The 15049-nt window shown below is 39.4% G+C and overlaps 1 protein-coding gene and 1 long non-coding RNA gene across 3 annotated transcripts in view; both read right to left on the bottom strand.

Moving 5' to 3' along the window:
• HDGFL3 (HDGF like 3) overlaps positions 1-14259 on the bottom strand; it is a 92411-nt gene extending 78152 nt beyond the window's left edge. For both annotated transcript variants that reach the window (XM_054451746.2, XM_054451748.2), the window contains exon 1: positions 14128-14259. In XM_054451746.2, coding sequence (XP_054307721.1) covers positions 14128-14211 — 84 coding nt within the window. In that variant the 5' untranslated portion in view covers positions 14212-14259. The remainder of the gene's footprint in view (positions 1-14127) is intronic.
• On the bottom strand, positions 1070-11781 carry LOC134738318 (uncharacterized). Its single transcript, XR_010123995.1, has 3 exons — positions 7552-11781; positions 1458-1547; positions 1070-1146 (listed from the first exon to the last, which is right to left on the bottom strand). It is a non-coding gene; the product is annotated as an uncharacterized LOC134738318 (long non-coding RNA).
• Positions 14260-15049: the final 790 nt, after the last annotated feature.

Here is a 15049-nt window from a genome sequence, read left to right as displayed (position 1 = left end):
CAACCACCATTTTTTTGCTGATTAAAAAATGGGTGAAGGACAATAGACATTATTCCAAAGAAAATATACAAATGGCCAATAAGCACACGAAAAGATGCCCAACATTACTGCTCATTAAGGAAGTGCAAGTCAAAACCATGAGATACCACCTCACACCCATTAGGATTCCTACTTTGAAAAAAACAGAAAATAAGCATTGGTGAGGAAGTAAAGAAATTGGAACCCTTGTGCATTGTTAGTGAGAATGTAAAATGGTGCAGTCCCTATGGAAAGCAGTACAGTGTTTTCTCAAAATATTAAAAATATAATTACCATATTGAAGTAGAAGGCAGGGCTTAGACCCTGGACCAGACTGAAGACTAGCAGAAACAGGAAAAATATGAAAGCAACTCTCCGTAGGACACACCTACCAGTGCCATGTCAATTTACCATTGCCAGCACAACATCTGGAAGTTATTGCCCCTTTCCATGGCAACGACACAATGACCCAGAAGTTACAATCCTTTTTCTAGGAATTTCTGCATAATCTGTCCCCCTTAATTTCCATGTAATTAAAAGTGGATATAAATATGACTGCAGAACTGCCCCTGAACTGCTACTCTGGGTACACTACCTACAGGGTAGCCTACAGGGTAGCTGCACTCTGCATGGGGCAGTACCTCTGCTGCTGCTGCTATACACTGCCACGTTAATAAAAGTTGCTGACTCACACCACCACCACCCCACCCATGAATTCTTTCCTGGGCAAAGCCAAGAACCCTCCCAAGCTAAGCCCCAATTTGGGGGCTCACCTGTCCTGTATCAATATGAACAAGCAATTCCACTTCTGGCTACCTACTCCAAAGAACAGAATGTAGGGTCTTGAAGAGATAGTTGTACATTCATGTTCATAACAGCATCATTCACAATAACCAAAAGGTGAAAAAAACTCAGGTATCCATCAATGGATGAATAAACAAAATGTTTTACATACACAATGGGATGTTATTTCAGGAAGAAAATTTGGACATACATGAACCTCAAGGATATTATGCTAAGTGAAATAAGCCAGTCATAAAAAAACACGTACCGTATAATTCCATTTATATGAGGTACCCAGAGTAATCCATTCATAGAGACAGAAGGTGGAGTGATGATTGCCAGGGACTAAGAGGCAGGGAATGGAGAGTTATTTTTTAATGGGTATAGTTTGTTTTGCAAGATGAAAAGAGTTCTGGAGATAGAGAGTGGTGATAGTTACAAAACAATGTACTTAATATTACATAAACTATACACTTAAAATGATTATTAAGATGGTATAAATTACATTCTATGTATTTTTACAATTAAATATATATTTTTTAATTACAATGAGCACATAAAAAGCTTATTCCAAGTCTGGTTTTCACCTTTTCTTTACCTAAAATAAATTCAGGGTTTCTGCCTAATTGTCAAAGTGGTTAGTGTGAATTCCTTACCTTCTTTCACTTCCTCCTGGTATCCTATGGAGGTGGGTGCAGACGGCAATGAATTTTAGTGCAGCTCCCTTCCACTTACTTGCTCTGTAACTGAGCAAGTCAGTTGGTAAAAGAGATTAATGCATTTTAGCTTTCTCATCCCTTCCAAAATAACAACACTGAAAATCATCTTAAATCTCATGTCTCAGAAGGTACTATCATTTAAATTTTCATTAAAGACTTTGAAATTGTCCGCAGGGAAGGAAAAAGCAATAGAATAAAATGTAAAGGAGGGTTCACTCAGGATGCAGTGTTATCTCTTTCTAATGGTAAGACTATATAGTTGTATTACAAATAATGAAGACAGTTCTAAAAACTACATTTCAATGTCGTATGACAAAAAAAGCTGAAACCCAGTCTTTTTGTAATAAATTGCCAATTAAAAATGTCTCCATGTATTCTCTTTTCCATGTTCTTTCTTAGTCAGTTTTGGTTCATTCTTATTCATTTAGTCTAATTGCAAAGATAGAAAAATCCTGTCATCATGTTTCAGACAAATATTGGGCAAAAAACTTGAGGATTGTATTTGTGACTAATTGTATAACAGATTATTTTAGTTTCTGTTATGTGAAAAGTGTAAAACATTCCAACAAAGGGTTTTTAATGTAGTTTTTTTTTGCACCCATGCTGTTGATTGCTAAATGTAATAGTCTGATCATGATGCTGAATAAATGTGTCTTTTTAAAAAAAGTAAAAGAAAAATATTGTCATCGAGATCTACATATATTGCACTTGTATTCCTCTATGTACATGTTTCTGTTCCTTAATCTATCTCAAGCTCTTTAATGGTAAAATCATGTCTTATTAATTTTTATAATGCTAAGTCTATCACAGTTACTAACCCAGAAGAGATACTCAATAAATACCTAATGAGATTATAATGGTAGAACATTAATGTTACCCAATTCACATAGCTCTACCTTCACATGGAAATAACTGAAAATTTAAAAACTAAAAGTTTCAATGACAGAAATTAAGAATGTTATATGCTTAAATGCTTAAAACCAGGTTCTTACGAAATTTGGCAAAGAATGAAAAAAGGGAAAAAAATCTCCTAGGAATGGTTAAAAAAATTAAGTTACATATACTTATATCTTAAAACAAAACAGAAAAGTTTTGAGTAAAATTCTGGATAAAGATGTATTTGTGAAATATAAACAAAAATGAAAACAGGTTACAAAACTAATATCCAACAAAGTACTATAACTTTTGTGCTAGAAAGCATGAAATAGCAGATCACTAGATTTTGACTCCATCCTGAAGTTACAAGTTATACACATTTATGTGCCAAATAAAGCCCTGACATTTATTAAATAAACGGTCAAGAAAAGGGACAGATATGTAGAAATATAATAGATATGTTAGATTTATATACCTCTTCATTTTGGAGAGAGTAGTTGACAAAAAATAAACATTAAGAATTTAAAAAAATATGTTAGTAAATATCAATATATTTATATTTGTCCATTATATTTATTGACTTATTTATTAAGTCAATATACTTATGGACTCCTAAAGAAGCTTTCTTTTCAGGAATACAAAAAATACCATTTTTTAAAAGTTGATCACATATGAAAAGAAAACTAAATGAATTAAAATAGTTAAAAAGGATACATAATCTGACTACAAGGTAACCATATTAAAAAACAATAAAACATTACACACAAACTCTTTAGCCAGTTATAATTCCTAAAATTCTCTCCTAAATATCTCTTGGGCCAACTCAGAAATGAAAATCACAAAACCTATTTTGAAAATGACTATAAAACACCAATTATTCAAATCTACATTATGAAGCCAAATATGACCTGAGGAAAACTAGCTTTAAAAGTTTTCATTTTCAAAAAGATTTCAAAGAAATAAAGTAAGACTTTATTTCATTAAGTTTGAAATAGAAGAAAAGAAAAATATACTTGGGGAAAGGTAGTGAAGATGAGATCAGAAATTAATGATTTAGAGAAAAAAATAGAACCGATTAACAAAAAAGGGGGAAACAAAAATCCAAGAGGATTAGAGAAGGTTAGAGAGAGATGGTTTTCATTTATAAGCAAAAGATAGGAAGGTGCAGTTCAAGCCTGTTGGTATCTATTTTCTCTATGAAGTATGAAGGTAAAACAATTTGCTGAAAATGAGGGGGAAAGGCTGGAAGAGAACAGTAAATGTATCTACTAACATCTGAGGAAGATGTACAAGGAACTGACCTAGGGCATGCCCACTCTTGTTAAGCTGCACTACTTTTGTAATTTGCTTTTACAATATAAAAATAAGGGACACATTTGTTCTGGGTTACCTGATCCTTTGTAGTTAAATAAATCTTTATCCCAGGAGCTTACTCAAAACGAAGAATGGAGACCATGATATTTCATAACTCTACCAAAGGCTTTGTCCTTCCCCTGACATCACACATAGCATAAGATAGGGTCAGTGCTGAGCTGGAGAACAGCCAGAGTTCTTGAACACCTGGCATATCATAAAATTTAATCTAATCTTATTTCTTTTACTTCAAAATATTTCCATTTATAATAGTATAGTGGGTCTGTTTCTAATAACATTTTACGTATTTTATGTGAGTCAGTGAGCCAGATGTAAGACATAAAACTGTGCTTACAGTAACTTTTCAGAAATGTATCTTTTAAAAAATTGAAGAATTCCTTCCTATCATCAATACTAGGTTCTCTCTACTCAGATTGCTGTATCTCACAGTAGCAAGGCAATCTCTTTTTGATGGTACAAAATAATTAAAAAGGAAATACAAAACCACTAGAAACATGTTAATCGCAAAAACTTTACATCCACTTTAAAGGGTACCACAAACCTGCTCTATCTTCAAGTTTCTGAACTTCACAAAAGCTCATCATCTTCAGTCATAGATAGCTTGATACCTCCACAGTCTAGTCCCACAAACCAGGAAAACCCCACAGCCTCGATATCATCAGCCAGGGAACACTAGTTTGTCAAACACTGTATATAACTCGGTAGTCAGCAAACGTGTGGAACTTACTACCTTTAAGAAGTCAATTATAGGCTGGGCACGGTGGCTCATGCCTGTAATCCCAGAACTTTGGGAGGCCAAGGCGGGTGGATCACCTGAGGTCAGGAGTTCAAGACCAGCCTGCCCAACAGGGCAAAACCCCATCTCTACTAAACATCTAAAAAATTAGCCGGGCGTGGTGGTGTGCGCCCGTAATCCCAGCTACTTGGGAGACTGAGGCAGGAGAACATGGGGGCGGCAGGGAGGGGGTGATGAGGAAGGTGGTAGAGCTTGCAGTGAGCCAAGAACACACTACTGCACTCCAGCCTGGGGTGACAGAGAGAGACTCTGTCTCCAAAAAAAAAAAAAAAAAAAGAAGCCAATTAATTATATATATAGTTGTTGATACATTTGCAGTTGAAAGATTAAAAGGAAGATGAGAATTAAAATCTATATAACTAACCTCTTGGGATCAGGGGAAATACTGGCCTGGATAGTTCAATGACCTAATACACTATTGCTTTAATTTATATTCGTGTGACCTTCATGTAAGACTGTGGCTACAGCAGAACAAAAAGCTCAGGACTGTTAACAAATCATCATCTCAAAAATCCAACTTCTGTTCTATATAAACGCATACAACTCAGAGAGATTACTTTCCCTTTGGCCTACTGACCAGACCAGTGTTTTTCAAACTGTAGGTAATGAAACTCATTTAGCAGGTTGCAACCTGACTTTACATAAAATGAAATATAAAAATATCAGAATGTATCACATATAGTAAGTACAACTTGAAAATTTTTTTGTTATAGGTGCATCTTAGTCCATTTTGGGTTGCTGTAACAGAATAACTGAAGCTGGGTAATTTATAAAGAAAACAGGCTTTATTTAGCTCATGGTTCTGCAGGCTGGAAAGTATAAGCATGGTACCAGCATCTGCTCAGCTTCTGGTAAGGCCCACGTGCTAAGTCAAAACATGGCAAAGAAGGTCAAAGGGAAAGTGAACACATGAAAAGCAACCAAACAGGAGGAAGAAACTTGCTTTATAAATCACTCTTGCAAGAACTAATCTATTCTCAGAGAACTAATCTATTCTCCAGAGAGGGAGAACTCACTACCACAGGACCAGCAACAGTACCCAAACACCTCTCGCTAGACTCCACCTCCCAACACCACCACACTGGGGATAAAATTTCAACATGAGTTTTGGAGGGGACAAACGGATCATATAAAAATCTCAGCAGAGTGTGTGCGTGCACGCATGTGCACATACTGGGATGGGAATTAATATTTATTTCTCACTGTAGGTTACAGTCAAAAAACCTGAAAGCCGTTAGACGGCAATCAATCAGCAACAACAACTCATTTCCAAAGTCTAAATATTTTTTTCAAAATTATTGACTTCATCATCATGTAGTAGTCCAGTGAAGGCGATAAGAAAAGTTATAACTTGTTTTAAATTAGTTGGTTTCATTTGGAACATCAAATAGTGGTCTAGAGGGAATTTTCAATCCATTCAACATATGATAACTCTAAAAGGATTAACTGAAAATTTATACTACTACTCCCTCTGAACAAGCATTTCCTCCAAATGTTATTAATGATAAAGTACTACTTCAGTGTCAAAGGAAAAAAAGATCTGAAGTTGAGTTTATTTTCTGACCTGTCTACATCATAAAAAATCCTTAATCTTCTGTGAAACTCATTTTTCTATGTGCTAACCACTACTGAAACTATCACTTAAAACCACTCTCATTTAGTATTTTGCAATAGAAACTGAGAAGTTATTACTATGTGATCAGAAATTTTCCAGTCCCCATACAGGCAACCTGGCAGCTACCACTGACTCCCCTACACTGATACCTCTACTTCTGGGTTGCTGTATAGACTCTATATTCAGACTTAGAGAATCTACTCAGAATATAAGTTTCAATGATCAAATGAGAAGAGTAGTTTATTCTTAGACCCTTTTTGTATGTTAATGTGGTCCAGTTTATCTTGTCCCCAAATCCTGAAGCTCTGTGGAACTTCTAGAAATGGCCTATCACAGGCCAGGTGCAGGGGCTCACACCTGTAATCCCAGCACTTTGGGAGGCCGAGGCAGGTGGATCATGAGGTCAGGAGTTCAAGATCAGCCTGACCCAGATGGTAAAACCCAGTCTCTACTAAAAATACAAAAAAAAAAAAGATTAGCCGGGCGTGGTGGTGGGCACCTGTAATCTCAGCTACTCAGGAGACTGAGGCAGATAACTGCTTAAACTCAGGAGGCGGAGGATGCAGTGAGCCGAGATCGCCCCACTGCACTCCAGCCTAGGCGACAGAGCCAAACTCCATCTCAAAAAAAAAAAAAGGCCACTGCACTCCAGCCTAGGCGACAGAGTCAAACTCCAACTCAAAAAAAAAAAAAAAAAAAAAAGGCCAGGCGTAGTGGCTGACACCTGTAATCCCAGCACTTTGAGAGGCCGAGGCAGGCAGATCACAAGGTCAGGAGATCGAGACCATCCTGGCTAACACAGTGAAATCCCGTCTCTACTAAAAAAATACAAAAAAATTAGCCCGGCATGGTGGTAGGTACCTGTAGTCCTAGCTACTCGGGAGGCTGAGGTAGGAACCTGGGAGGCAGAGCTTGCAGTGAGTGGAGATCACGTCACTGCACTCCAGCCTTGGTGACAGAGCGAGACTCCATCTCAAAAAAAAAAGAAAAAAAAGAAATGGCCTAACACACTCAGGAATCTAAAGGATGGGTAACAATGGGAAGTCCCCAAATTCCCAGAGTCTAGAGCCAACTCACTATTATAAAGCCACAAAGCAGCTGCTGAAAAACATACCTTCCAAGCCACAGAAGCATTTACTGAGACTTTACTACGTTCCCTGCATTGTATAAATAAGAAGCTTTGTGTTCTTGGGAGATAATTATTTAGCAACTTAATTAGCAAACAGTTCTTTCATATACATTTTAACATTTGATCGTTAGGAAAAAGAAGGGAAAGAGTTAAGAATTATCATCCATCCTATTTTACAAAGAGGTTCACAATAAAAAAGATGCCCAGCCTAACAAACCAAAATAGTAGCGGAATGAAGTACTTGTCTTTTAACCCCTGGTCTGATTCTCTTTCTCTTCATTGCAGGACTTCCTCAGAAATCTGGAGGATGTCATTCTGAAGGCTTGTGCTCACCAATCATTAGATTATTCTTTTTTTTTTTTTCACTTCTGTGTGGCTCTCTGTGACCATACAGGTGGTTATTTACCAGACTAATTGTGGTAAATTCTTATCTAGGTAAAAAGAAGACAGAAAAAAATAATTTACAGTCTCTATCCTCTATTTTAATGAGGTTATTTTTATGCAGGAGAAATTAATATTTGTAACATGAAGGTCAACCCATTCCCCCTTTTACATAGTTGCCAATAGTTTATATACACCATATGAGCAAATTATTTTACGTATTAGGACCACTATTGACCTTTAAAGATCCTTGATAGTCAGTAATTCTACTCTACCTATAGTGAATAACTAGTTTTTTTTTTTAAAGTTCTAATGAGTTGCAAACAGACATGTTTATAAAATAAAAATAAATTATGAGAAAAATAAAAAGACATACAAAATGTAAACCTCAATTGTTAGATTCACAAAGCTACTCCATCAAACGGCTCTAAAAATTTCTAAACTCTTATTTCAATTTCTGTACCTACTTTGTCACTGACAAGTAACATTCACAGGACATGCTTTCAGTAGCACTGCAAGTGATTAGAACATCTTTTTGTAGTGGATGAATAACTACATCAAGTGGGTTGGATTCTGATCTAATATCTGAGACTTTTGAAATAGAAAACTTTCTCCAATAAATAAATATATTTGGGCTAGTCTCCTACTATATTTATTATACTTACAAGCCTATAATGCTTTTCTAATGCGAACAGGCTTTTCAATGAAGTTGTACATAATTTTAAACCATCAGTCATTTCCCAAAAGAATCAAATACAATCTCTAACAGTAGAAATCTGACTTCAGAGAATTAATATTATTTTCCAAATCATGGAGGAACAGTAGTCATTACAGAATTCCAAAGGGGATGTGCCAGGAATAGAGACTCATCTGGTTGAGACGGGAGCATTGGAAAATGAACATATTTGTTATCAAAAGTTTAAAGTTCCTATTAGCTCCCAGATTAAGTGGGAGAAAATGAGACAATTTGCCAAATCCTTGGCAAAGTGAAAGCAGTCCCTGGGAAAAAGACTGAGTGAGCTCGCGCCAGGACTGAACCACTGATGTACTTCTAAGGCCAAAGTAATGAAGATTATAAACACCTTACTTTATGTTGAGATTAAAAAGAACTTAAGTCCCAAATGATTCTCTGAAAATAATGTGGCCTGGTCTCCAGAAATAAATTTATCACGTTCTAGTAGATCATTGTCAAATGCAGAAAACCTGAAAGTGCTATGGATCAGAAAAGGAAGATTCCCAACAAATATTTATATTAATAAAGGGTATGGAAACACTTCATAATCATGTTTTAGAATTGCTGCAAATTTAATCTATTGCTAGAGATATGAAAAAACTATACCCCTGTGCCTTACATACAGTAGGTGCTCAACAAAAGTTCAGTAAGAGTTCAGCTCTTGAAGCTATATAAATAGGAAGGTCAAATGCTTTATTCTTATGTTTTACAGAGTGAGAGGTTGAAGAAAGCTACATCAAAAACATGATAAGCAGTGATTTAATATTAAAGGAAGAGAAAGACACTGATGCAGGTAAACAAACCAGACAGGCTGAAACCAGAACTCAAAGAAAGTCTAAAGAGAACGCTCTGAAGTAGAAAATGAAGTTTCTATAATAAGTCAAAAGGGAATAGGAAGATGCAGCTTGGTAGGAGTGAGGACTCGAAGGAAAAAAAAAAAACTCACTGAAAGCTAAAAATAGTGAAATTTAATCCATGTAGAAGTATTAGTTCTCCTTTCTCCCTAACTCATATAAAATGTGTTTTTTAAATTGAGGTATAACTTTCATACAGTATAGTGCACAAATCTTAAATGTACAGCTTGATACATTTTTACATACGTACACATCCATGTAACACCATCCAGATCAAGAAAAGGAACATTTCCAGTGCCTTCTCCTATTCAATCACTCCTTTCTACCCACTACAAACCAGTGACCACTGTATCAGTGATTTATTACTTTTTATTGTCAAATAGTACTCCACTATGTGAATATACTACAAATTTGTTTACTCATTCTCCTGTTGATGGACAGTTGGGTTGTTTCCTGTTCTATCATGAAGAAAGTTGTTATGTATGAGCATTCTTGTACAGTATTTTGGTGAATATAAACACTCATTTCTCTTGGGTATATGCCTAGAAGAGACTGCTAGGTCACAAGGTAAGCATATGTAGATTAAGTCAGTTTTCTAAAGTAACTGTATCAATACACTACTAGCAATATTTGATAATTCTCATATAAAGTTTTTAAATGTAAAAAAGTGCTTTAGTTAAAGCACAAGAATTTTGAGGCTTTTTGTTTATATTGTTTTCTGACCTTTTAGAGTAGGGGGTAACATAAGCAGAGTGCTCACATCTCAGGGGAAGGTTTGGGTAGGGTACGGGAAGAAAACAGAATTTCGATTTCAGTTTCTTACTCTTTTAGCTAAAAAGTAAATTTTACTAATATTTTATATGCAAGTTGACACTATTAATAGTATTCTTATTCAGATGGTTATGTTTATTCACGTTGGGTATACTGTGATTTACTGCCATTTGGTGTGTGCCCGGTTGAGCAGGATTATGGAATATCTACTTCTAACTAAACTAGCTCTCACCAAATGAACAGGTGGCTAAAAAAAGGAAGATTCCTACACAAAAATAATATTAGTAATGTAGATGCAAGCAAACAACAAGGTAAATGTCTAAGCTGACACTTCCGTTCTAGAAAATCTCTTCGGAAGTTAAGAACAATGACCATCCATCTAGTCAAATCTCACAAGAAGCAGGCAGAAAATATTCCAAAAATTAAGACTTTAAAAAATATGAACTTAACCTATAAGTAATAATAAGTATTATTACTGTTAATGATATTGTGCAATGAAAATTTTAAAACATATTGTTTTCATCATGTCATCGCTTTTAGTTTTGTGTTTAGTTTATGCTGCATATAGTAGTAACACAAAGTACATGTATATATAAAGAAAATTTACATATATTAGTGATGTATGCTCAAATTATTTTACCAACAGGGTACACAAACAAAAGCGTTCAGAGACTCTTGTTTTAGCCTCAGTACTTTTTAACATTAAGCTAGCTAACCCATAACATAGATGAACTTCTAATTTTTAAAGCCACACAAAATTAGGCATACTAGATGAGAAACAGCCAGCTGATATTTATTGTTAGAATAATACATCTGAACAATGGGGGAGAAGGAAGGAGGAGGACAGGAATCTACTAGAAAGAGGCATGAGAGTACTTTCGTAGGCACTGTTCTATACCTTGGTAGGTATTATGACAATGTATTTATGTATTTATATTACATATGATATGTATCACATATACTTATATATATCAGACATATATCATATACAGAGGTATATTTATATTATACCAATGTATACATTTGTCAAACTCACCGAATGATACAGTTAAGGTAAGTACATTCCATTCTATGTAAATTTTACCTCAAAAGAGAAAAGGATCCATTCAAAGTATTAACCACTAGGTTAATGGCATGCATACGTCTAGGAGTAAATTATGGTGACGTGTGCAACGTACCTTGAAATGCATTAAAATAAGAGGAACTATTATGTAGATAGAGGGATGGATATATGAACAGATGCGTGAAAGAGCAAGTAGAATGAAATTTAATTGTAGAATCTAGGTGTAGATAAATGGGTCTTCACAGTACAATTTTCTAAACTTATCTATACATTCGAAATTTTTCAGGATAAAATATTGGAAAAAATAAATCTGAGTTGAAAGTTGACAATAATTTAAAATAGTGTAGTGATACAAGGGAAAGTTAGAAATTCAAAAAGGAAAAAGGAACATGCAAGTACCATCACTTGGTGCTTTTAGATACTCTGTATTTGTGAGGTAAGAATTATCTTTATTTTACAGACGAGTAAACAGAAACTGAGAAAGATTACAGAACATGCACAAGGTCACAGTGTGAAGCCCAGCCAAGAGCTGAATCCAACCTGTAGGAATTCTGAATCCTCTTGACCTACATTCCTCACAAAGGGCTGCCTAGGACCAAAAATCTTCCCTAGAGCAAGGAAGTTGCTTCTCCATTCCTGCATGAACCAGCTCTAACACAAAGTGCCTTCCTACAACATGTACTCTGAAATCTGTTTCCTCCTGGTTTTCCCCCTAAGTTTGAGTCCTTGGCGCCCCACAGTATCTAATCCCCACACGACTGGCCTTCGTATCAAGTGATAATATTTGAAATTTCAATAAGCAAGACTTTTTTTTCCCAGTTAGTATTTCATAACATTACCATCTACACAGCTATAACTAGGTGTAAAATGGGAATAATGCCTCATAGAATTGGGATGAAAAAAAATGAAAACATATGTGAGGCATACGCACTGTAAAAAAGGGGACTCAAATCTTTTTCTAACCTTTACCTTTGGAAATTGCAGCATGCCACTCACGAGAAAATAATACTTCTTTTTTTGAGTCTTAGGTTGTCTCTTGAGGAGCTCGTTAAATGTGAATAGATACAGATTTTTCTTTCTTGTGCTTATTTTATCTAAAAACTTAATTTTGTTTCCTCATTTTATTTTCCACTTTGCCTTGATTTGGAATTATCACTTCCAGGAATTTTATGTACAATTAGATATACAACTAGGACCACTTCCGTAAGATTTTTCTGTTTCACAAATTACTACAGGTGGCCAACCTGTGCAGACAACATATTAATGAAATTTTAAGTCTATTTTCTTTTTGAATATCAGAAGATATTTTTCAAAGGAAAGATTTTAAAAAGCCAATATGTTACTAGGAAATGACCAACTGGTAATGGTAACCTTTAATTGACTTTGACTGTGTTTATACACATATGCCCTAAAGCTATACATTTCTTACTTGGCAAACAGATTCTGGGATTTTCTGAAGTCACAAATATATTCAGGGACTCCTAAAGTCACAAATCTTGCCTCTCTAAGTAATACTGTATTACAGCATAAAAAATAACCAGTTATTCTACCTTAAAAACTTTGCCTTATCTTAAGGACAACCTACAGATCAGATGCGAAGCTATTTTCAGTCTACTGGAACCTGAATAAGACTGTTTTTTCCTCTTGATATCTGAGGTTGTTAGTGTTGGAAAGGATCCTAGAGATGATTTTATAGTTGCAGAAATGGATATGCAGACAGTTGAAATGATTAGTCCATAACAGAGCCTGAACCAGACACCAGGTCCCCCAATTCCTGGCCTAGTGTTCTTTCCATTTGACAATCGTGCCAAACCAAATATTTAAAAAGTGATTATGTCCATCCATTACTTCAACTTCACTAAATTTCAGTCTGGCCACTCGTGATGTCACTTCCTTTTGTGAATGGGTGTATTTTTTTTTTCTTGGTCTTGCTATCTTCACTTGACTACAATACATTTTAGAGCTCACACTATATTTATGCCAATTTTCTCCATGCCTGTTTCCGTTCCTAAAGAATACTAATGTAATCTCTAGAATGCCTTGACCCTCCTTTTCACAAGATTTCTTATTTCAAGCAATCAACTGCCAACCATACAAAAATAAAAATAAAAGGGATTTCTTCTAAAACACAAGCATACATGGCAGTGTTGTGTGTCTTCCCCAAAGAGCTTAATAAAAATTGTGAATGCTATGTATTACATGCAGACGCTTTCTAGAAAAAGAGCCCAACGACAACCTTGTTATGTAGGAAGAGAGAGCTATTGTGGACTGTAGCAGGAGGCCAAGAATAAGGTTTGAGATTCCACCTAAAACAAATATGGAGGTGGAAAGGCACAAGAAGCTTGCTGGACCCACCAACCAGAGCTAGGCTGCAAGCTCTCGGCTATCAGAGGTCGGTTTAAAAGAACGATGGGCACCAGAGAGGCACGTACCCCGGGACAATGATAGGGCAGGCGGGGCACCGGGAATCGCGCTCAGGGAAAACTCAACAAGTCTGGAAGGCAAAGAGATGGATGAATGACTGCCAAGAGGCTCCCGCTGGCCTCTGGATGACCACTACCACTTTCCAGGATTTACTGCCCGCCGGCACTCGCCGGCTCGCGGACAGTCGTTCACCCCGCTGCCGTACCTGCCCCGACGTTCGCCCGGGACCCAGGGTATCCACCAATGACCCTGCCCAGAGCTGAAGCCTCCGTCGCAGGCCCGCTGCCCGGCGGCGTGGCTTCCCGGTCTGCACCGGCTTTCCAGGAGGAAGGCAGCGTCGGGCCTGCGGGGGCCGGACCCGCCTTCGAAAGTGGGCGGAAGGATGGCCGCCCTGGTGGAGTGCGGGCGCGGCCGGGAGCCCGTGCCTCAGCCCCGGCCCCGTCTTCTCCGTGCCGCGCCGCCCTCAGCCCTCACCACCGCCGGCCGCGAGCTGCGGGCTCGGGGCTGAGGCGATGGGGAAAGGGGGCGGGCGCGCCATCATGAAGGGGAAAATGGTGGGCGGGCGGGCCCGCGCGCGGTCGCGGTACTCACCCGGGCCGGCCAGTGCGGGTAGCCCTTCATCTTGGCAAAGACCAGGTCGCCCGCTTTGTACTCGCGGGGCCGCGGACGCGCCATCCCAGCCGCTCCCCTTCCTGGTAGTCCTTGGTCGCCGCGAAGATGCCGGGAGGCCGCCCCCCCGCGGGCCGACGGACTGCGCCGCGCTCCCCGTGGGCCTCTAGCCGGGCGGACGAGCGGCCGCTCCGACGAGGGGAAGCGGCGAGGCGGCGGCTGAGGCAAGGGGTGGGCGGGGGGCGCAGCAGGCCCGGCAAATCACGGCCCGGCAGCGGGGGAGGGGAGCCCCCGGCCGTTCGGCGCTCGCCCGCGTCCGGCCGCGCCAAGGTCCCCGCCGCCGCCGCCGCCGCGCGCGCTGCTCACCAGCGCCGCGTCGCCTGCCTCATGCCGCCGCCGCCGGCCTCCCTCCCGGGCTCCCGGGCTCCCGGGCGCGGCGCGAGCGCCGGGCCTCGCGTCTGCTCCGAATTCCTTCTCGGGCAGCGACCGCAAACACGATCTTATTATTGTTCTCGCGCGCGCTCAGCATCCCCCCCCGCCCCGCTTCCCGCTCCCCTCCCCTTCCCTCCCGCGCCGGCCGGTTAATTCCTAGGTACACGGCCGGCTTTCGCGGAGAAACCGAGCGCGCCAGCCCGGCTGCTCGGCTGGCGGGCGGGCGGTGGGCGCGTCCTCCCCCAGCACCGAAGCCCGCGCCGGGCGGGCGGGAGCGCCTACTCCGGAGGACGCCCGCCGCCTGCTCTCTTTTGTTCTTGGCCCGGAGCTGCCTGCCGCAGCCCAGCCAATCACCACCCGGCCGCCCCCTTCCCCTCCCGTCCGCGCCACTCTGGGGGTTCTCCCCACTCGCGCCCCCCAGTCCCACGCCCACCTCCCGCTAACTCGACCCCCTCCTGGCTACCCCCAGCCA

This window comes from Pongo pygmaeus, chromosome 16 (genome assembly GCF_028885625.2).
Source record: "Pongo pygmaeus isolate AG05252 chromosome 16, NHGRI_mPonPyg2-v2.0_pri, whole genome shotgun sequence".
Classification (NCBI taxonomy): domain Eukaryota; kingdom Metazoa; phylum Chordata; class Mammalia; order Primates; family Hominidae; genus Pongo; species Pongo pygmaeus.
This window is presented reverse-complemented; position numbering and strand designations above follow the sequence as displayed.